The sequence below is a fragment of the Phaethon aethereus genome (genome assembly GCF_964289735.1).
Source record: "Phaethon aethereus genome assembly, chromosome: 6".
Lineage (NCBI taxonomy): Eukaryota > Metazoa > Chordata > Aves > Phaethontiformes > Phaethontidae > Phaethon > Phaethon aethereus.
In genome coordinates this window covers 2,264,292-2,288,930 of record NC_138580.1, presented here as the reverse complement: position 1 = coordinate 2,288,930, position 24,639 = coordinate 2,264,292, and the positions used below count along the sequence as shown (strand labels likewise).

Below are 24,639 nucleotides of genomic sequence, written 5' to 3'. Positions count from 1 at the left end.
CAACAAATCCTAGGTTAAGCTTCTCCCCTTGTTATTTATTATTCTTATGATGTGTTCCTTCAGCACCAAGAGCCACATTCTCCCTCAGATGCCCTTGTGCCCAGAGAGAGCCGTTTACACTTCCCAGCAGTGGTATTTTCTTAAGCAGTGGGCAATTTGAAAAGCAATCTACAATCCAGGATCAGCACATTTGTGAGAAGCCCTTGTCATTTCAGCCACACTCTATAGACACTCAGGAGTTCACCAGAAGGAATGCAAAAGCAGGAGTAACGCTGTAGTTAATTATACACCTCAGTCCTTCATATGGACAAACAACATTACTAAACACACACTATCCTGACCAGGTGAGCTCTTACTTGCAGTTGAAATTGAAAAACGTACACTGTTAGCTATTCCTTATCATGTTTCTTTTGTTTAGCTTTTTTTTTTTTTCATTTTAATGTATTTTTGCTGAAAAAAGTACCTCTATGGAAACAGCAGGTAGTAATTTATAAAATTTATGTATGATTCTTACTGAAAGTTTTATTTGACTACCATACTATCAAACCACAACATTACATTTAATAAACAGAAGATCTGAGTCTGATCAGATAGAAAATCATTTTCATGTGAGCACAAAACATGAGACATGGTAAGAATAAGTCCTGTTGCAGTAGTACGAGTACTTTGGAAATTTTAGTAGGAAAAAACCTAAGCAAAACCAACCAAGCAAACTTCAAAACAGAAAACAAGCTAACTTTCCAACCCCTATCAGACAGCCCTTCATACAAAAGAAAAATATTAGGCAGATGATGATTCATTAGTCAAGGCAATCTATTAAGAACTAAATGGAAATGAAAAGAGATTTGAAACTGTCAAAACCACACAATCGCTTTGACCGTGTAAAAGCCAATCTCAATGAGAATTCAGAAGACTTGATGGGCAGAGGATAATCTCTTTTTATCAGAGATTATCGAATATGTGCCCACTCAAGGCAGACTTTAGTGCACACTTGAAACTAAAAATCCTACATAAACAAACAGCAAGTAGATAACTGGCAGCAGTTAGGTAAATGATCCTGGAATGACTAGGTCCTGACATTACTCATCCTTTTTGGATTAAACAGTAGAAAACTTAACTAATTCAAATGGAGAAACAAAGAACAGCTATGCTTGAAAAGCAGCCAAGTGTCATCAACAAACGAATGGCACTGCAAATGCTGTTCTCTCAGTTCACCTATGCATCCATGTCCTCAGACAACTGAGGGTCTTACAAGACCCCCCAACCTGCTGTTTTAAGAAGTAGACCTCCTGAAGAAAGATGAGCATTGGCACAGGCTGCCCAGGGAGGTGGTGGAGTCACCATCACTGGAAGTGTTCAAAAAATGTGTGGACGTGGCACTTCAGGACATGGTTTAGTGGGCATGGGGGTGTTGGGTTGATGGTTGGACTTGATGATCTTGAAGGTCTTTTCCAACCTTAATGATTCTGTGACTTCAGCAGCTTCCATGTCATTTCCCTTTGTGTCCACAACCACAAGGAAAGCTCAACATCTCATAGATGGTCTGTACGGCTGTGTACTCAGCACGTTCCCTGTGCAGTGTTACCCTATTATTAATTTTACCTATAAACCAAGCAAAGATTTTGCAAGTATGAAAACTCCTTTGTGCACTGTAAAGACAGTGTGTATGACCAGGCTTTCCACCACCAGAGAATGCTGCTGCCAAAAAGAAAAATGCATTGACTCTCACTAGCAGCCTTCATCCCTGCCTGCAAAATCCATCAAGCTATATATAATGACAATCAGATCTAGACTACCAACTTTCAATCTTCAGCTTGAAAATTTCAGAACGGACCTGTGTAAATGACACACCCAATAATCACTGAAACCCTTCTAACCCCATTGGAAGTCCTAGGTTTTATTTGACCGCAGCATGAAGCCTTCTGCTTGGTCTCAGCTGCCCGTTGTACAAAGTTGTTCTATAAAACGAATTGGGTATTACAAAACTCACTACAGTAACTGGTTCTGGGATATCGGAAAGAGATGACAAACTCTGCAGGCACAGAGAATGAATTTCAGAAGAGAATGCAAGTGAATGCTTATGACTGCAGCCCCAGCATACGTGCTCTGTGGGCATCACCCCTTCCCAGGACATACCCACTGAGAGGGGTATGAAACCAGAATACACCAGCTGCCACTTTAAATATACTTGCTGTGTAAAGAGCGTACTGACGTTTTAAGCTGCAACTTCTGCATGGATCTACACTTACCGCAAGCAACACTGCGGAACAGTTTACAAGTAAACAGAATGCAAAGCGTTAAGTCTTTAAAATTACACTAACTGGAAGAGTTTTGTAGTATAATCACCAAAGAGACAGGATTAAAAACACTTCTAAATACACATTTTATTTATTTCTTATTCTCAACCTACAACAACTGAGAAAGTGTATAGAGCAAGCAAAACCACCTTTCCTTTGCCTTCAGAAATCAGAGAGGTACCATACAGAAATCCAATTAATATCTGAATACAAACTTCCCTACCAAGGTTTGTGTTTCTATAATCTTTTTTTTTTCCCTACTTAAGCAGCATCCAGGGATCTTCCTGTCTCAGTTGCCACGAGAAAAAGTGTACACTAGCAACAGAAGGAATGACTGGTGCGAGGAGTCATGCCACTGAACTTGAGAAAGGGAGTGGAGTACTCTCCTCAAAACACTGACACTGACCATTTGTGTGGTGAACAAAATGTGTTTTCTTACTATTCCCGTCACCTCTTTCCTGAAAATTCTCAGCAATGCTCTCTCAAGAATTATATGCAACAATTGGAGACAAAACCTACAGATGAACACGGTTTTTACACAGACGTCACATCAAACTTTTGTATAGTGTAATGAATGCCCAGTGCTATCGCTGTGCATCACAGCAGCCTCCTTTCTGGCTCCTGTAGCATACACATGATGTTATCAAGTTGTGTAATACCACAGTTTGTACCACTGGTTAACAATACACTTGAACGACTCCAGGCAGAGCTTTCTACCCTAATGTATGACCCAAAGCCATTAACGCTGCAGATAAATTCAGACCTACCATCACACCTATTGCCAGTATGATAATGCTATATGCTGTAATGATATGCTATATATTGCACTGCCAGCCACAATTCCCCAATTCCCTGCTACAGCCCTTATGTGCCAGAGCTGTAGAAGCTGCTACAGAGTCTAGGCAGGCTGCTGCATACACAGTCCTTCTCGCTGCCCTTTTCATGGCAAACTCTGAAGATTAGCTATCAGTGTCAGTCCCATCAGTGTCCAGTTCCTATAAACACCAAAGGGCTTTTGGCACCTAGAATGCTTTCCTGCATATGGGCATGAATCCTAAGTGTTTATCTAATTCTTGGTGATAGAGTTTGAACTCGCATAGTACCTTTGATTGAAGCATATCGTCCTGGCTTACAAACCAGTAAAGAAAAGGTCCTGCTTCTCTGGTGGACTGCGAGCCCCCTCTAGCACCGGCAGTAGGAGGCAGGCAGGCTGTGGATGCAGGGATGAGAAGAGCCTGAGGGGAACCAGAGCAGGGTTAGATGCAGGCCAAACGGCTACGAGAAGTCAAGAAAAGAAGGCGCATGTACAGCTTAGGAGAAGGAGACTATGCTGGAGAAAAAGCAAATAGATAAAAGCAGTTAACAAAAAGATCTACTACAACAGAGATGTACAGGGCAAGAAAAGACCACCTTTCCTCCTCCTTCAGAGATCAGAGAGGTACCACACAGAAATCGAATCAATATTTAAATATGAACTTCCCTACTAAAAAGACAGGTGTAAGACAAAGGCATAAATTAAATGCCATCTTAAATTACTTGAACACAAGGAGGAAGAAGATGACCTATATGGGAAATGCTGGCATTATTAAGCAGAAAGGCACGCGGCGCGAGTGCTGCAGGCTGTCACCAGCTCCCGCCGAGCGGCGATGCTGCGCAGCACCCGCACTTCCCCGCAGGCATCCCCACGGCCGTGCACCAGGGGCTTCTCACCCAAGCCGGCTCCCCAGCCCTGCCCACACCAGGCCCTTGCTAATCCCATGCCAGGCCACCCCCTGCTTGCCCGCAGTTCTTTTGCCTCCTGCACAACCAAGATGAACTTCTAAGCCCCTCTCCAAAGGCAGTTATTTCCAACAGCCCCGATAACTGATTCAAGTACACAAGATAAAGCCTCTCACGTGTTGATAAGCGTTAAACTTACACCTTGTGAGAAGTGAGGAAAGCCATTTCACATGCTCAGGTGTCACTCTGAAATGAGTGCTTTGGAGGTATAAACAACCAACCTAAAAGGGACTGGTCTGACAGCTTCGCAGGTGCAGAAAGGGTGACACTTGCAGCGGGTGTCATCCCCCATCGTTTGCTGTGGCTGGTGAGGACTCTGTATTAGATGGTACTTGTTGCTATCTCCTGGAGAGAATTTTTCAAGGAAATGCTGTTTTAATGGCAAAAGTAATTTTACAGAAAATACAATTTCTTATGGGAAGGTTTCATTGAAGCTTTTTTCTGAAAAAGATGGGGTCTTTACTGAAACCAGACAGTGCTGGGAAATTCTGGACTGACATATCAAGCAGCATTCACATCTTTCCCTGCCATAACAGCCATACACTTATCAGTTCACAACTGTGAAGGTAAAACTATTATTTTCTTACTCAATGGACCTCTTTGTCTTAAGCCCCCTATGCTAATAGGTTTTTATGTCCTATTCTTTTGTTATCAGGAATGCGAGACATACAAGCTTTCATTCCCAGAAGGGGTGACCCTGTTTAGAACTACTCAGAGGACTAAAAAAAGCAAAATCCCTAGGCAGGGCAACAAACAAAGCAAAAATCTTCACTGGGAAGATGTTTCTCTTTGTGGTCATGTACCTTCCATCACCTGAAAGATTGCACTTTCTGTGTTCTTTAGAAGGGCACTTGTGCTTGCAAAAGTTGTTTGCTTCCGTATCTCTGCACCTCTTTTCTTCAGCGTGGCAACTACTTTTTGTCTGCAATCACTGCTGGTTTTTTTCAGCTTCAAAAGTGTAATTTTCTTCCTCCAAAAAGACTCACACTAGCTAGTGCATCATCTACTTCACATTAATCATCACAGCTGGTAATAGACTGTAATACCCATGCACACACTTACCTCATTTCTTTATATATACCTCAGTAAAAATATGTATTTTTGCACATATTTTATATATATGAACACATACAAACACACTATAACAACAGCTTCAATTACAAAAATCACCTATATATCAGTTCACTGTTAAAAAATGTCATGTTTGTCCCTAGTTTTAACAGGAAAATTCCACCACCACATTTCTCCTAGAGTGTTCTCTCATCAGTTAATCTGTATATTACCTACCAAAAGAGACTAGGTACAAATTCAGAACATACCTCAGCTTCCCTGTCTTTAAATGTTGTGATTTTATAGCACCTTTCCAAGTGAGCATGTTTAGTCTGTGTAACTGCCATACACTGATCGTTCACCTTTTCCTCCAATGCAAATTAAAATCTGATATGTACACATAGGACTTATATTGGGTACACTTTTATTACCAAAAAACCCTCATCATGGATATTTGAAGCCACTGTACCATTCAGCTAATTTCTAGCTGTAATACCACTACGTTAGCTTGAAGCAGTTCAGAGGCACTCAGCAACACGCATCTATTTCAGACCAGTGAAGATCGACAAAGGTTAACCCTTGATCACAACTTGCTATGCTCCTCTCTGCCTACACCGATAAGAACAGATTCACTGTGATAAATCCAGCCCAAAATCCTCTTTACGTTGCAGGGACAAAGCCCAGGAAAGGGGAGTGAGCAGATTTTTGTTTTGGCCCTACCATGAGAGCTAGGCGCAGCTTTAGCTTCACTGCATCTCCGCTTAAGTCCTGCCTGGGAGAGCACCCAAAGCACACTCAGCAGCCTCACCAGTTAGGCTCAGAGGTTGAGACAGACCTTCTGGGTGAACACCGCTAGTTCACGAGGCTGCAGCAGCTTTCTGCTACTTTGGACATGCACCAGGTCAGAGAAAATACAGAGTGAACATGGTCCATGTGCAAAATAACTAAAACGGGGGTAAAAAATACAGTGATTTGTTCACTCATTTCTTACCATGGGTATTAGGCAGTATGGGCTTTATAAGGGCAAATGCACACTTTAGGAATATGTTACTGTACTAGAATGACTCATCTTGATATGGTTTATTTTATGCTAGAAGCATTGCAAGTAGCAAAAGTCCTTGATCACATCTCCCTGTGCTTCAGGGAATGAAAGAGCACGTAGGGCATAAGAGCTTGTAGTTCCTTCAGTTCACAAGCTGAACAACATCAGGGCTAAGCCTTCCAGGTCCTAAAACCCAGAACAATATAGAGGCCTTTCCTCTAATCTTTGCACACTCACACTTACTTTTTCTTAACTGCAGGGAACCAGTATTCTACCCTCGATATGTTTTTCACTATATTAATTCTATTATGTTTGCTTGCTTTGGCTCGAAAAGTAATACTGTCATGACCCATCACACTACCTGTTTGCCAGAATATTGTCTCAACAGGCATTTTCAATTCATGAATCAGAATCCAAAATAATAATAATGTATAATTATTTAAGCAAGTGGTTCAGAAGCATAAAGCAAACACTTGCAGAATTTTATCTAATTTGTGTCTGAGCCTTTGGGGTTTATGACCTCCAACTTTTCCATATGACTGTGAGGTCTAGACTGCTCTCGGCGTTTGGTGGTTCGGTTTTGGGGGTTTTTTGTTGTTAATGAAAGCTGAGATTCTCACGTATTCCTACAATACCAGAAGTCTATCAAAAACATTCTTAAGTACTGAAACGCTGTAAAATTACAAAAACTCTAAGCAGCATTATCATGAACTAGTTAAGAGTTTATTAAGGAACCCGGAAAAGACTTCATCCCAGCCCTTCAAAGCGGACAGCTAAAGACCTAGTTCCTCTCTTCTACTACTAAAATGATTCTTACAGTACAAATCCTAACACAGATATCTGTGTAACAGGTAGGCCTCTGGTCTTCTGCTGTCATTAAAACTGCTTAAACTGCTTTACCCAAATAATGTTCTTGGAAAAAATCAGTGGGGCTTTACCGAACTACATGGAGTTAAGCATCTCAGAAGCACCCTTGAATCCCACTAGACATTTACCTGTGTTCTCTAGTGACCTTTAAAATCTGGCTTTTATAGATAAAACATTTCTTTCATAGCAGCCACTATCCAGCAAGTTTGCCTTCTTAGCCATGCTACTATACTTTTAAGTTGTCTTCTTAAGACCATATTTATACTTCGCTGAAACACATCATACAAGCACAAGACAGATTCAGGATTGAGAACAGTTCCCAGGAATTCATGCTTTGCCTTACAAATGCCTGGTTTACAGATATATCTAGTTGGATGCTAAAACACATCCTTAAAGGAAACAACACACTCATAGGCACTTGGCATGGCAGCTTATAAGCAGCAGTGAGAGAAAACAAAACACAAATTAACATATGCATACTAAAAAGGCAGGATTTTATAAACTGACCCAAAGAAGCACAGTTTTGAAGGAGTTCAAACACATAGTTTTGAAGGGTTCAAATACATAGGGTTTCCTCTCAACATGGTGTACTGCATTATTGAGTTTCAATTCTGCACAGTTGTGGTTCCTCTCCCTCCAAAATAAACTGATGCTAAAACAAGCTCCTAGTTCATGAGGCAACACGTAGACGGGTTATACTTCCCAGTCCTAGACTGACACCACCTCCTTCTCAGGCAAGGAAAAAAGCCTCATCTGAAGCGACACAGGACCTTGTCCATTCTCCTGGGAATACAACATCGTACGATATGTACGTCTGCATTGACGTACACTCTATTTTATGTTATAATCTGTATATTTTACGAGCTGGCCACAATGCCTTATGTAACAGATCCCTGTTTAATATGGAACAGCGTGTTCATCGCCGCGCCAGTCCCAGCAGTTTCCCTCGCCCGGAGTAATTCTGCCCCACGGGGCTCCTGCGCAGCTACCGCTGGACAGAAACGCCACTGGAACAACATTTCTTATTTTGGGGGTCCAACTCTGACCACGGTAACGAGGAGGGGGCCTCCGTGCTCCAAAGAGAACCATTTTGTGAGGGATGTCACCCGTTTCCCAGCAAGGCTGTTGCAGACAGGGGGGAGGCGGCGGAGAGATCGTTTCCCAACGAACGCCGGCCTGTCCCGGCTTCTTTTGGGCGACACAGCTGCTGTCACCCCGGCGATGCCCCGGCCATCACGGCACCTGCACCGCCGCCTTGTTAGCCCGCACCGAACGCGCCCACACCGACCGGCTGGCCAGGATACGTGCGATACCGATGGCCGCCGAGCAACTTCTGCTGCTGCCCTCTCAAACACGCACCGAGTGTGGTGTCATTAGCAGCTTTCCCTGCTACGCTGACGAACGTACGCGCAGCGGGAGCCGGCGCTTCCCGCCCCGGGAGGCGCCTGCCCGCGGCCGCGGGAGCACAACCGCGGGTGACCGTGCAAGCTCTGCCGGGCCCCCGAAATACTGCTGTGTGTCCCCCGCCCCCCAATTACCTAACGGAGGATCACTTCGGGTGGCTCCGACCGGCACACGCCACCTCCGGGAACAAAGCCTGGGGAGTGTGGGTTTGCGGGCCCCCCTCTCGCCCCCGCGGCGGCACTCACCGCCTCCGAGTCTTCAAATCCATGCAGGTACAAATTGTCGTACATGGAGGTCCGCTGACGCCGGGCGTCTCTCTCGGTGCGGAACCGGCGCTGCGAGGCGCCGCGGGGAGTGGGGGGGGTGGCCGGCGGCGGAAGCCTGTGCGGCGGCGGCGGGGCCGAGCCTGCCCTCTCAGCGCTGCGGACGCCCCAGCCGCGCGGCGCCGCCTCCCGCGCCCACCGCCGCCGCAGGTGCCGCGCCGCCCCACAGCCCCCTCCGCCTTCCCGCCCGCCGCGGCCCGCTCCCCGCGCCGCCGCACCCTATTGGCTGCGACGCGCCGCCGCCGCACTACCACTGGCTGCGGCGCGTCGCCGCCGCGCCACCATTGGCTGCGACGCTCCGCCTAACGCCGCTGCCGCGCGGGGCGCTCCCGAGCACCGGTTGCCCTCTGCAGCCGTCTCGGCAACCGCCTCACGGCGCCCGGCCGCGGCCCTGACAAACTAGCGATAGCCGCTGCCTGCTGGCACCGGGGGCACCGCCTGCCAGGCTGCCCGACCGGGCAGCAAATAACGGGGGCGTTTCCCTCCGTCTTTTCCACAGCCTCAGTTCTTCAAGATCCCAGAGAACAGCGGTTTGTTTCTGAGGAGAAACACACCCCCCCGTTCCCCCGCCGCCCAGGTCTGGAAAGAAACAAACCAAACCCTAAACACTAAGAATTAAAAGAACCTCAGTTTGGGCCTTATTTACAACTAAATTAAGAAATAAATTTCTAAAACGGGTCCTACTGGAGGTCTAATACTGAAGTTTCTGGTTCTACCTCTCATTTCGAATAGCTGCGTGTTCTGTGGAGCATCAGCCAGGCGCGCACGCTGTGCCTCACCGTACGGCGGCAAGCCTTATTCCCCAGGTGAAGAAACCACGTGCAGAGAAGCGAACTGACAAACAGAGTCAGTCACACAGCGAGGAAACTGCAAAAGCCAGCCCTTCGCTTGTATGTCTCTTGATCTCGTACTTCAGCACTGAATGTTTCTCCTTCCGAGAACTTCAGAACTTGTAGTGGGCACGCATAACACTAAAGAACAGTCCTATATGAACAAAATAATAATTCAGGAAAATAATGTACAATTTACTTCCTATCATTATCGAAACAATTATTTTAAATCTCATCTTCAGTGCGATCGGATCCAACATCTCTGTGTTCAACACCTCCTATCTGTCTTTTCCATTTGCTTCCTCTACTATTCCTTCCAAAGGCTTAAGCAAAGTTACCACGAATCACTTGGGAAATGTCCAACGGACATCTGAAGCAAAGCCAAAGGTATTATTCTCCCCATATTCACAATCTCTTACAAATTTCATTAAAGTTCTTCCACAAAGTTATGGTAAGTCTTATTCCCAATTTACTATTTCCCCTGTGCTCCCAGTGCATTCCTTCCTTCTGCCCATAAAACCTCCTGGTCTGCAAAAGCTTATGTATCTACATATAGAGGAAGCATAGTCTCACTGATGATCAAGAGAAGAATCTCATGGTTAAAGTAGGTCTTTTGAAGTGTTTTTCAGGATTGAATTCTCAGACTATGACACCTTCCAAGGAATAGCAACTTCATCCCTAGCCCCGTGCAACAAGCTCATCGCCAACGTCAACCCAACAAACAAGGCACCGCAAGTAGTTAATAATGAATCTCTCTGATGGCTTTTCAGTGGCCTGTTTCAAACAAGAGAGCACTTCTGTCAAACTGCTCCTGGTGGAATGGTTGTTTGGATGACAGAAACCACCTCTATGACTGATGCTAACTGGCACCTTCTTGGCCATCTCGACCAAGAGTGGAACGCCCCGGGAGACTGAGCGGCTCCTCCTCATTATCCTTCCAGTTACATCAGGGTTGGAGAACACAGCCAGCATGTTTTGAGACACTTCATGGTGGTTTGAGCAAGGCTGTTCGGACAGAGGAGGATTTCAGCTTCTAAGACTGCCTTTAAAATTCTCATTAAACTCCCTATACAGGAGTTAATGGATCAATTTTAGGGCCTGTGCTATGGAACAGGTCCCCTCCCCACTTTGAAGATCTGTGATGTTACAAACTCAAAGAAATAAATACATTGTTGGTGGGAGACTATTAAAATTTAAAAGGAAAAGGCATTTCTAAGTGCAACATCAGAATCATTTGTCAGCTCAAAATAAAAAAAGGCCATGAAATCACAAGAAGAAAAAAAAAGTCTCTGAACTTCACATAAATTTGTAATGAAATAATTTAATTCAGAAGTCAGGGGAATCACTATTGGATTTCCAGTAGTTACATTTCACACTGCCCTTTTAAGAGACAGAGGTTATTGAAAATATGTATTTAATGACTCAGCTTGAAGGGCTCCTAAAAGATGCTATAAAAATACACACAGCTCATTAAATAAGGATGGTACTTGAAAAAGATCTAAACATAAGGGACAGTCGCACAACCTACTTCTAGCATTTAGCTTAGGTGCCTAAAATACAGTGCTTAGGCCGTTCAGTTAGGGTAGGGGCTCTGAATCACCCTCGAGGAGCCTCAAGTTACTTCTTCCCAGTTCGCTTGAAGGGCTGTGGGCAGGTCTGGCAGTCCTGCCCCCCAACACCTCCGCAGGGCCACCGGCACAGGGTCCTGCCACCTGCCCCCCCGCCACCGGGAGCAGAAGGGCTGGGACGTGGGGCAGACCTGAACTGCTCCCTGCTCTCCCAGTGACAGAGCAACCCTCAGTCAGCCCAAACATACACGTCTAATGCCCGTTTTCATGGTCTAAGTTGGAGAAAATTACTAGAAGAGCCAAAAAAGTACAGGAACCCCTGTACTTAATAAGGTTTTTTTCTTTCCCAGGCACGTGCCTAAAATGCAAAAACATGAATACCTGTCATATAGAGAAACTCTAAATCGAAGACCCTTTTGAATATTCTGAGGTAATTTATCCACAAAACATGCAGCAGAAACAAACAGAGGTAGCACACCAAAGCAAGAGAGGAAGATGTCAAAGCAAGAAAGGAAGACGTCCAGGTCTTTGGAAGATACTGAAAAGTAATCAGGCTTTCAAAATACAGAATCATAGACTGGTTTGGGTTGGAAGGGACCTGTCAAGGCCACCTAGTCCAACCGCCCTGCCATAAGCAGGGACATCCCCAACTCGATCAGGTCGCTCAGAGCCCCGTCCAGCCTGACCTGGGATGTTTCCAGGGATGGGGCATCGACCCCTTCTCTGGGCAACCTGGGCCACGGGTTCACTGCCATCATTGGAAAAAATACACTGAAGGAACAGGAGGCTGGATGGAGCTTGGAAACAGGGAGCAAGGAAGGTTTGCAGAGGGGAGGGTATACAGGCTAAGGAAAATAACTCAAAATTTATTTCAGTGACGAGCCGTCACTATTTCATTGCTTTCTGTAACACAGATATATCTATACATGACTGCTAGAGTATGGGACACTATTCAGTAAAACCCTTGTTTTTACAGCGAGGGACACTCTGTTACGCTGGATATATGGGTCGTCATCTCTGTTGGCTTCCAGAAAGTCAAAATTCTTTGGTTTCAACTTACAGGATAGCTTAGCACAGGTGAAATGGAAAGAGTACAATGGCAGAGACAGTTAAAAGCTTTGTCTTTTTTAGGTGAGCTTCCCAAGGAGTGGTTCAAACGAACGACAGAAATCCACTACAATAAAAGATGAGGGTCACCCATTACTGAAGGTTTTGAGAGATCAAAATCATCCCTGGCATGCTTCCCAAAGAGAATACAGATGATCTGATATTATTAGGCAGGGAATTCCACTGCCTCAGGCCAGAGAGAAAGACTCTGGTACCTGTCACCTTCAGTCTGCACTTGGCTAACACTAAAGCAACTAGCATCCAAAAACACATCAGTTTGTGTGTGTGCACGTGCACAGCTCTGAGACACCTAGTGAAAACATGTAATGGGTAAATGAGCTGAACTGAGTCTTTTTAACATCTAATGCTTTAAAATACTTTTTTTTTTCTAGTGGTGTCAGTTGCTGCATTATACATTTTGTTTGTATCATTCATTTATGACACTAATCTTCAAAGACTGGTAAATAGACATTTTCAAGCATTCCAGTCTCTACTTTTGTTACTAGGATTTAATCATGGTGCATTGCAATCTCTGTAAGCATGTGGGATATTCCTCACTGAGGATGGCCATGCTCTGATGATGTCATCAGGACTGCTATGAAGTAGCTTTTGCATGGATTTACTGCAATATTGTATGCAGAGAGCGTATGTTGTCCTTTGATCTCAGCCCACAACTCCACATGTTCCCAAAAGCACAGGAGATTTTGAAGGAGAAGTAACCAAAAAAATACAAAACAAGCCAGTTTCTGTAGGACCTACCCAGTGCATCTGTCAAAACCCAGGCTGTCCCATTGCTGAAGATGCGTAAGGTGAGTTCAAGTGGCTTAACAACAAAGGTATCATTTGGCATCACCTTAAGGACTGTGAATTGTTATTGCTGGGTAATTAGAAGCCTACTCCTTCTCAAGAATTTTTACAGGCTTCATAAGAAGTCTGAAGTTAAAAGGACAGGCTTGCCAAAAAGGTGTGCTGGACTCGGAGCAGAATGGGAAACAACAGCTAGCAGTTAAACTCAAGTCAGCCTTGTTTCCTTCCCACACTCAGCAGCAAAGTGAAAGAGATCTCATGAAGAGAAATGCAATTACCCCGTTCCCTATTAACGCCAACCCTTGCTTTGCGAGCAGGGCTGTTCAGGGAACACAGGAGTGCCCGGGCACGTACCCGAAGGACTTTGGATCGTCTCTCCACTGAGTACCTGCGTGCAGGCAAATATATACTGTAGTGTGATCACAACTGGCTGAAAGTCTCTGGTCTCAGACCTGGTATGGCACCTGGAGGAAGCTGGTTTTCTGTGCTTCCTTTTAATCTTGGGGTTGGAGAATGATCCTGCAAACATGTACCATAAGATAGCACTACCTATAGCTGCTGTTTCCACTTGGCTACCTAAGATAATATTAGCAAAAGAGTCTTCTAAGCCCTCTAATGACTGATAAGTCACTGAGGATATAACACAGACTAACACATTTTCTTCTGGCCTTAAATAAATGCAAAATATGGAAATTCTGCATAAAACGAGAGCAAGTAACAGTGAATAACTATGCCTGCCCTCAAATACTACCTACCAAAAACTCCTCCTGAGCAGAAACAGGAACCACACAAGGAAACCCAGGAGTTATTGCAAAGAAAGAATTCCTCCTGAAGTTAGGGGCCACCTAAGACACTGGGCTCAATGATAACTACGCTGCTCCTAGCATTTTGAGCCAGCATTAACATTAAAGCCAAGACTTTATTGCACCCTATTGGGGGGTGGGGTAAAAGAAGGGACCGGAAGTCACACTATTTTGAGCATCCCACAGACCTCTGAAATACTTGGCTTCCTCCAAATACTCTGATCCCACTAGAGTTTCTTGATATTCTCCTTTTTTATTAAAGCCAACCCTTTCTGAAGTACAAAGGAGGTCTCTTTGAGACATGCATCCGTATATTCCCGACTATCAATTATTTAGTGACTTCTGAGCTATCCAAATGTGGGAATACTGTTTTTTCCCAGGGCATGAATTTTGTACAGAACCATAAGAAATTTTATTTAAAGACCAATCTAATGATTACACAATCAAATAACAGCACTTGTATGGTTCTTTTAGGAGATGTAACTCCTAAACTATGCAATGAACTATTTGCATAAACACACTAAAGTGCTATTTGAATAAATGTGCAGTAACTAGAGTGCCAAGTCAAGTAAATGCTTCAGCACTGCAGTGCGCAAAGCCAGAATGTAAGTCAGCAAGTTCTCTCTTTTTCATACTTTAACAAATTTCACTTTCACCGGGGATTTCGCCGTTACTAACTCACTGCCAGTCGCGCAGCAGGACTGCGGGCCTCAGTGCCTCTTTTCCTGCTACTGTGGAGGAGAGAAGGATCGACAGGAATATTAACCCTGAAGCAACAAAAAACAAACACCCACTCAGTGAAGGTCAGAAATTCTTTATGGCCTCTTCCCGTTCTGACAGTAAGGTTATGATCCTGGCCTCTTATTAACATTACTTAGGGGTAATGAGGGTATCTCCACAGCAGGCGAGGGCATATTAACAAACAGCATTAGTGGTTATATTAATAGCACATTTGGATATGGACCCACTCCTCCTAGCTGTTTTAAGCACATGGAAGACTCCAAAACCAGTTGTCTTCATCAGCATACTCCGTATGAAACATAAGCATTGGTTTTGATCTTCCATTGCCTGAATTCTGGGACCTGTTGAAGAAAATTGCTCTCCCCCATATAACGCTGCTCTTGTTGAAATCAGCAAACAGCCCAAGTAATATATTTCATTAATATAAAGGAAAAAGACCGTCAGCATTCTCCAGCAATCCACCTAAGGCACAACTTGTTTCCATCAGTTGGGTGGAGTCCAATTCCTCACTCTTCTAAGTTATTTGGCATAGGCAAATTGCTTACCCATTCTCCCTCTAAAGCAATTTTTTTTCTCTCTCTCCCCCGTCCTCTGTTTTATAACACAGATCAGCTAAGAACCTGCTTCAGTAACAACAGCTTCTGCCTTGGGGTGGAGGCACAAATAAGATAACCTCTTGAGATCCCCACTAACCCTGTTCTCCAACATCTCACAAGCAATGAGAACTGGATGATAGTGGTGGTATTTGGCAGTCCTCAAAGCTATCAGACGGATAAGTATGTATTTATATTTCAAAAGAAAGTAGTATTGTGCTGTTTGGGAAATGTCGTGGCACAGAGGACTCTGCACATTTAAAGGTTTTATTCAAAGAGACTACTGGATGGCATGCTTTAATTCTTTGAATTTCAAGTAATAAATTAGTCTGGGAGGGTCTAATTTTACAGTTCTGGAGGAAGTGAGGTGCCACCTATTCTAAAACACATTTATCTGACACTGTTATATAAAGGCTGCTATAATTAAAGAGAGTGTGAAGACTTCATTGTCACTTTCTCTTGGGTTAAAGCACCTACAATGAGAGAGGTAACTAGGCTACATTTGTAGGTATCCTCTATATTTAACTAGTTGTGAAATTTCTCTTTCCTGCAGGCACTATGGAGATTTGCAAGAAGCTGAGCTGTGGGGAACTTGAACCATAGCTACGGCCTTCCAGAGTGTTTTTGATAAAGAAGAGTAGATTATGTCCACCTCCTGAGGCAGATATGAATGTGCTCTGAGGTTTTAATAACTCAAGCCAACTCCACTAGTGCACAGTATTGAGCGAAGCAAATCCAAAATTACCTGCGAAAGGTTGCAAGACATAGCCCGTAGCCATACCACTGTATTAACATGGGTGTCCCTTTTAAAGACTTGGAACTTGAAATGAAGTACCTACGCTGCTACGTGGGCAGCTGAGCAGTCATGGTGATATTCACAGGCACTGAGCACGCAGACATCTTCCTCCAGCAAAACTCCCATCGATCAGCAGCTCTCAGCATCCACCAGGCTGCTACTGGCTGCAGGTCCAAAATACAGGTACCAACCCAGAAAGACAGAATGGTTTTATGGCTGGAACTGTGTTATATTTCTGTGTTGGAAGGAAGATAGGGGGGTTCTGTTTTCAGAGAAGATATACATTTTCATCTTCCCTGCCAAAAGCCGTCTGGGCCAAAGGATTAAGCATTTGTTTTATTTCTTATCTTAAGCTCCTCTTCTTTTCTTATGAACGTTAATCAATCTCCTTAACTGCTGTAAGTGCTGATGCTGGGTTGCTCTATACCACTTCAGACTGCAACTAATGAAATTATGGGAAACTATCAATAAAAGCCAATTACAAAGTTTACGGGAAGCTGGTGCTATTTTACCCAAGTAGAGAAAGTCCCCGCTGCATTCTGGAAAGCCTCATCAGTACTGAAACACACACAGACACAGGAGAGCACCAGTCATCCACCCGGGGCTGATAAAAGCAAAGTTGCAGGGAGCCTGTAGCAGGGGAAGGAGCACTGCGAGCGCACGGCCGCGGTGACCGGGAATGCCAGGTACATCACGTCCAGCCACGGCTGTTTGTTTAACATTGTGCTCTCTGCATATGGATCACCTCCAGATTTTCAGGAGTATATTAGCTGGTGGCAGTAAAACGCTGCTATCCTAAGTGAGTTGATCAAAATCCCAAACTGGTAAGGTGGAGGATGTTGCAGAGGCTACAGAGCATTAAGCAGAAAGATTTTCCAATCTCATAAAACACATAACAGTCCAGAAAGCTCCTGGTCAGTGTTAATTTGATGGTTGGACTTGCCAATCTTAAGCAGTCTTTTCCAACCTTAATGATTCTATGATTCTATAATTTCCCAGATACATTCAAATATTTGTAGTTTTATCAGTAAACATTCATAACAGGGTTACTTGAAATACATTTTTGATAAATTACAACTATCAAGTAATAGCTCTTTTAGAGAAAACAAAGCCTTGACTGAGCAGTTGGAGCTGGACAAAGATGACCCTGCTAGCTAAAATGAAATGCCAGCTTCTGTAAAAAACATTATCTCACTGGAGATTTTTTCTTTCCTTAGATAAACTAGTAAAACTACAATTTCTATTTTGTATTTAGAGTAACTTAGACTAGGACAAAGAGTGTCTTAAAAGGAGTCAGACAAAGTTTTGAAGTCCTAGTGCTAAGGAGAATTTATTGTTCTTGTTAAGAGGTTAAAGGAAGAAATAAATAAATAAAACTAGGCAAACATAACACAAACTTATGTATAGTTTGCTACTTTTCCTTAGAATTTTACAGGGATGGCCTGACTGGCCTGTTGAATTTGTTGCATTTTCATATGCTTTATAATCCAATTACCATACACCGCAACACAGCACTTAGAATTTCATAGCAGGGACTATAGGAAACTCTTCAGTTCCTTTCAGTAGATTTCCATGACACCCATCCAAGTGGAGAAACTGATCCAGAAACAACAGATCAATGAATAGGAACCACTTATCCAACCTGATTTCTTTAAATATTTAGTCAGGGTAGCTGGGAACCGAGTAGAAAAAAAACAAAAATTCAAGGGTTTGGCTCTGCATATTTAAGTTGAGTTCTTGCCTGTAAAGTCTCCATGAGACCTTTTCTTATGTACCTGCTGAAATGATGAGTTTGTGATAGCCTCACCATCCAGAAACAGAACACAAAATCCATGTAAAAGGTCCTGAAAATGATGACTGCTTATCATCGTTATCCTAAAACGTATTTTTAATGTGTCTCTGTTAGAGAGGTTCACCCCCTTCCATTAGTAATTCTTACTGTGAGTCTCCTTTTTGAAGGAAACAAACAGCACCATCTCCAGGAGGACTAAGCCATAGTCAAGCTTGCCAACAGCCACTTTGTGCTAGGTAGGACGGCTCAAAACAGACACAGAATGGCCAAAACATCACCCCTCTTCCTTCCACAGTCTACTCTCACTGCAGGGAGACCTCATGCCAGGTGGGGTCTGGCAGATCCAGGTACAGCGGTGACTTGGGACAGGACAAGAGTTCAGGGATCCCCAGGCACTGCCATCCTCTAGCAAAGTCAGCTGGGAATCTGGGACAAACTGAGTCATCTGTGCTCCGTTCAGGGTGATAAACACCTGCAATTCTCAATTCATTCAACATCTCAAAATACTCCACATGCCAGCAGCACTGTACGAGTCCTTTTACAAATCTAAGGCAGTTAGGAAAGACTAAAAATACCTTCTGCCTTTTCTTTACAAAAGAGAACAATCATAATATACAAAAATTCTTGCAGCAGCAGAGCCCATCTTCATGTTACAGGTATGAAAAGCCCTATGTGTAAAAGGAGTTTGATGCATGAGGTACTAAAATAGGATAGAATAGAAGCTGTTTCTCAGCTTTTTAGGCAAAGACGTTCGCGCCCATTGGTAAACCTTCAAAACTCTCAGTTTGAAATGATGCACCAATGCACATGATGTTAGAATGTAATTCTGTGAAAGCTCAGGTATAGTTCAGAAGCTTGATCAGATCAGGTAGTTTCTGATGCTCTGAACACTTATACAAATATGAATATTTCTTCCCTTGACTCTTCCATGAAGTTGTTAGGCATGTATTTTCCCTAATCTCTCAAACCCTATAGTCATGCATAAAAAAAGAACAGAATGATTAGTTTATTCCGGCCTTTGACAACATCCTTACAGAGGCTACTTAAAAAAAAACCCCAAACCCTAAATAGACTGCTGAGAGGAAAGTTCTGTCCTAGATCTAAAACTGCCTGTGAGACAGTAAACAAAAAAAAAGTAGGAAAAAATGCAGAAGGATCAATATTTAGGGTCTAATATTTGCTGTGGTCCAACAAAGAGTGTCCATAGCAATAGCAGTGTTCTCTCATGAAATGAAGTCATTTGAGAGCAAGCATGGAAAAATTCAGCTTGACCAGCTAAGCTTGACAGAGTTACAAGCAGAAAACAGAATATTATAATTGGAAGTGTTGAGAATAATAAATAAAGGCAGCTCTGCCATCCTGCCTATAATCATTACGAGCAATAGAGAAGCAGGTCAAAACCCCATGTTCTCAGAATTTAATTCAATATCCAGATGAGGGAGCACAGAATTAAAAGGTAATAACAATCAAAGTTTATAAAAGGACATATTTATCCAAACTGTAGAAAAATTCCAGACTATTAAAATCAATGATGGAACCAAAGACTTGTAAAGCTTATCCTTAAAAAAAAGGATTGGACATTTATTTGAATACTACAACTACTGTAGCAGCTCTACACATTCTGCTTAGCAAAATTTGAAGGGATATAGTCAAGCTTTGCTTTCAGCCTTGATGCCTTGGCAGGGACAGAATAGAACAGACAATTTCAGTTGGAAGGGACCTACAACGATTGTCTTGTCCAACTGCCTGAACACTTCAGGGCTGACCAAAAGTTAAAGCATGTTGTTAAGGGCATTGTCTAAATGCTTCTTAAACACCGTCAGGCTTGGGGCATCGACCCAGGATCAACTCTAGGAAGCCTGTTCCAGTGCTTGACCACCCTCACGGTAAAGAAATGCTTCCTCATGCCCAGTCTGAACCTCCCCTGACGCAGCTCTGAATTTGAACCATTAAGGCTTTGGAAGAGACCTAATATTGTTGACAGCTTACACGAGTTTTCCACTGCATTTTATTCTCCAGAAACACCTGCCATTGGCTGCTGTGATGGACAGAATACTAGATTAGACTTGTATTCACTCTGTTCGAATATGGTAGTTATTACTTTCTACAACACTGACCCCTGTGCAGCCAATGGTAACCCAACTTTTTAGGTCTAGACCAGAAACTTAGAAGCATTCTTTTCAGACACATTGGTGCAATAATTATTTTTATTCCAGTTCAGACTAGAAATAAAATTATTACTTGAACCCTCATTACTTCTATTAAACTTTATACTACAGTAAAACATAGCAAATGTCTTAGTAGTGAATATTGCTGCCACCTCTTGGTTGAGCAGAATAAAAATAGCAGAGTAAGATTACAGAGTAGTGTTCTGCAGATGGAGCGTATGTACAAGGAGCTTTCACTAATCTCTGACATGACTTGTACAGTCAGAAATTTGGCCCTTGGAAACCTGTGGTTTTAGGATGGCTTTCCAAACCTAGCTGGTACCGCAATACTCTGGAGTCACTTCTCTTGACCTTGACTGAAGTACAATTGGCTGGACATGGAGCAAATCCAGAGGGGGAAAAAGCCACATTTCAATTTTACTATTTTATCATTCAAATTCTCCTTGGAACTGCATTAAAGAACGCATCTCCTTCACATTCGGAGCGTGAATTTGGAAAGATGGCCACATTACAAGCCATAGTGGTATGCTGCTGTACCCAACGGCTGTTTCACCCAGGAAGCAAGAAAGGACTCATTCAGAAGTTCAGAGTAGACAGTGATCGAGTTTGACCTCCTGTAAGTCGTAGACCAAAGAATTTCACTTACACACCATAGCCCTTAACTGAGACCTACAAATCTGTGTTAGGAAAAATAATTTATACCAGGTGAACAGACGTTCCCAGGAAGGCATTTGGTCTCAATTTGAAGACATCAAGGACCGGACAGTCCACAGCTTCCCTTTGCTCCAGAGGTTAATCATCCTTGCCATTAAAATGCAGCTGATAGCTACCATTAGGGAGCTCAGTTCAGAGACTTTTATCTTTTGATTTTTGGGAACAGTTGTCTTCTTTCTTTTTAAGGTACCCGATGAAAGGTTACTGAAGATAGCTATTCCCTTAATATAGCATTGGGAGGTCACTAGTAAAAACGCCACTGAAATTTGCTCAGTTTTTCTAATTGTTTGAATAAAGAGACAAGATTTGGAGCATTAAAATGGCGCTTTCACGCTTTAACAAGAGACATGTTTCTGAGAAGCATAATGCATGTTTTATGCTCACCTTTGTGAGATGACTTCTGGCCTTGTTTTTCTCACCATCCATCTGTTCAATGTATGCTTACGATTACTCTCCTTCAGACTGTATTTTTGCAGCCGATTAGCATTTTATTTTCTACCCACATTCATAACTTGCCAAGATCCCTTTCAATTAGTCCTCTGTCCTGACAGGTAGTGAGACAGTGGCTGGCCAATGAACAGGACAATTTCAAGCTTATAATGAGATTTTTTTACCAAGAAACTGAAAATTTGGTCAAACAATGGTCAAACATTGGCATAGGCTGCCCAGGAAGGTGGTGGAGTCACCATCACTGGAAGTGTTCAAAAAACTTGTAGACGTGGCACTTGGGGACATGGTTTAGTGGGCTTCGTGGTGTTGGGTTGATGGTTGGACTTGATGACCGTCAAGGTCTTTTCCAACCTTAATGATTCTATGATTCTATGAAAAGACCATCAGTTTTACTGGATGCAGGTCTGGACTCCCAAGGTCTCTGGTTCACACAGGCAGTGCTCCCAGACCTACGGTCTGCCCAGGGAAGCTGCAGTGTGGTTCAATACCTGGTGCCCAACCTGCTGGACCTCCAGAGTCCCCGGGCTTGGGGAAAAACAGAAGCATGGTGGAGGGGTGCAGCTAGCCCCAGCAAGGGACCATGGCAACACCAAGTCCAAGCCACAGAGCAGTCATCCTGAGGAAGCTCTGGGACTGTGGCTATTATACAGGACAAGGAAGCACTTCCCAGTTCCTGGTCCCAGCATTGCTTCCCTCACTCTGACCGCTTTTAATCTGGACATCTGGGCACCATGATGTGACACAGGCTACAGCCACCACTACAAGTCTACACACTACAAGTCTTGGCCTGAAAGTATCGGATACTTGTCTCGGGAGTGGCCCACCCAAAAGCTACGCTGTCTTGCATCCAGCGAAACCCACTGGTCCTTCTGATCATCCGTTTCAGACAGAAAACCCTGTTCCACTGGAAGATTCAGAGTCTTTAGTTATGACTCCTCTCCATCAACACCTATCAGCTCTTGACTTGATCTTATGTATCACACGTGAAGGTGGACAGTCCAGGTGGAGGGACCTCTATGCTCACCTCAGTTACACACCACTCCACACGCTGCTTCACCCCTTTCTCAACGACACAGCATCTCTCCGCAGCGCAAGCTGAACTCCTTCTGCTTCCCACGCAGCCCGGATCATAGCTCAGCCAAGGGGTTCCAGCCTAGACCCAGGTGGGATGGAAGTAGGGCACCACAGAAGTAACGGAGTCAGGGGAAAGTGATAGGGAAGGGTGCAGCTATCATCCCCAACCAAGAAACACAAAGCAAAAATCACTAAATACTTGCAGAGTAACTGAAATTCGAAGGCAAGACATAGTATGCATTACAAGAAAATGAAACGGGGAAAGTCCACCATGAAAAATAAATAACTAGCACTAATCCTGCCTGATGGAAAGATGTAGCAGGGCCCACTGCCTCCTCCGGTGATTCATCAGAGAGGTGAATTGATTGAAACAAAGGCTGAAGCACTGCATGGCTTTGAGCACAAAAGCAACAAATATATCATGAGAGAATGCTGAATCAGCATTTTCCTGCTTCTTCAGCCGCCTTTGTGTGTGATGCTCCTTGTACTTCTGCGTCGGTATTCCAACACAGTTGGACCTTCATAAACCCCCCCAGCTACTCCTCTGAATGACTTGCTACTGCTTCTGCTAGCTGCCGGGACACGTCCCTGGCGCGGGCGGACGCAGCAGCCTTGCCTCACTGTTTGAGAGTGTATCATTTACGCACCTTCCCGCTGCGTGGGGAGGCACTGCTGCGACTTGGTGAAGGTAATAAGACGTAATTGCTTTGCAGATGTACGGGAAGCAGCGAAGTTAAAAATATGTTTTAAGTAAAATTCTGTGCAGTCATAGATCACAACAGCAACACAGCCGAACACCACTGACTCCAGAACAGGGAACGCTCCTTCAAGCAGGTGTTAACGCACAGCTTCTTATAGCTGAGGAATGTACCACAAGTTCAGTATAGCAGCCTTACAGACTTAGTAATAGAAAAAAAATTAAAAGATTTTTATTAAATGTCTTCAACACTTCTCATAGTAGCAAGAAGCAAGCATTAAAGATTTAACAGCTGCTTTTGTCAGTGGACTCATTCCTTCCCACACACACGCGCACCCGCTCTCCCCACTGAATTTGAGTGCCCTGAATTCTTCTTTGTGCAGCTAATTCAGTTTTATTCATCTTTTGAAGAACCCACCTAAAACTTGGGGGTGGAAAAGTAGGTGGTGAGGGCATAGATGACAAAGAAATAGCAGCAAGCTGAATTATGCTCTGAACTGTGAATATCTAGCTCAATAGGTGAAGCTTGATGGGTCTGATACATTCATGAAAACATTTTCTTAAAATACCAAATCTATTTTAATTCTATGCAGATTGTAAAACAGATGTTTGAATGCCTTTATCTTAAATGAGCAGTGACGTAGGGGTGATGAGTATAGTCCTACCTGCAGACAATTTTTCCCTTCCCCTCTGAGCATTAACAGACATTAGCTCCCGAAGTTTTTTCCATCTTTCTGATGTCCATAACGCAGACTAAACCATCAATTTCAAGACACTGAGAAGCTATTTCCAGAAAAAGTTTTTGTTGTAGCAAGACTCACATGCATAGTTTGCCAACCACAAATAGCAAACAGCCCAAAAGTATAGTCAGATGCCAGTATCACCTTCACAGGTAATTTACAGTACAGGCAACACATTCATAAGCCCCTTAAATACATTTAAGGAACGGAATAAGCACATTATGGCCATTTGTGGCACACGTATACTTCATGCGTACTATGCTCTCTTCTTGTTTCAAATGAGCTGTCTTTGGACTTGAAGTCCAACACCTGAAACAAGTGTCAACTAACGGTGGGTGCAGTAGTTACCAGCCCTAGAGACCTGGACTCTGATTTTCAGCATTTCTGAGAGGCCACTGAACATACACGTGAGCAAGGCAAACATGCTTACCAGCCTAGGCTGGATTTGGTCCAGTAACCCAAAAAACGAAAAGCTGCAGTCTTTGCGAGAACACAAAATTGCTAACTTGCTTCTGCTATTACAAAGCAATACAAATCACTTAAAATAACCTTATAGAATGAGGAAATGGCACCACACTATGTGTATCATGGGAAAAACAGCTTTATGCTTGCCCTGGTATTATTCATCAAGCAAATCCAAGGGAGGAAAGTATTTCAAGAATCTGTTCATAAGAAGAGCACCATGTGGTTTCAGTTGAGTTAGTAACTACAGATGAGCCAGCTTCCCCTTCAGTGTTTTAGGCAGACTGAAAACACACCCTGGACTTGAGTTTCGGTTCCGCATCAAGTCTCAGAGAGGTGAAGCAAAGGTGAATTTTCAAAGGCTTCATCGATTGTGTTCTATAACTACACCTCAACCTCACTGAGCATTTTCTGGGCATCCACCGCCTCAGACAGAACTGTGCAAGTAAAATAATTGGAGGATATGAAAGAATGCATTCCTGTTACGCTTCACTGATAGCAGAGGGATAGATAAATAAAAACACACCATAGAACA

At 43.5% G+C, this 24,639-nt stretch overlaps 1 protein-coding gene across 2 annotated transcripts in view; it reads right to left on the bottom strand.

Annotated features, from left to right (window-relative positions):
* Positions 1-24,639, bottom strand: part of CACNB4 (calcium voltage-gated channel auxiliary subunit beta 4) — a gene marked incomplete at its 5' end in the record, with an annotated part of 109,873 nt that overhangs the window by 56,683 nt on the left and 28,551 nt on the right. Inside the window, one exon of one of the 2 annotated variants that reach the window (XM_082001743.1) lies at positions 8,685-8,729. The exons of the other annotated variant lie outside the window; for it this stretch is intronic. Coding sequence (XP_081857869.1) covers positions 8,685-8,729 — 45 coding nt within the window. Of the gene's footprint in view, positions 1-8,684; positions 8,730-24,639 lie in introns of those variants that run through there. 2 annotated transcript variants of the gene reach the window in all.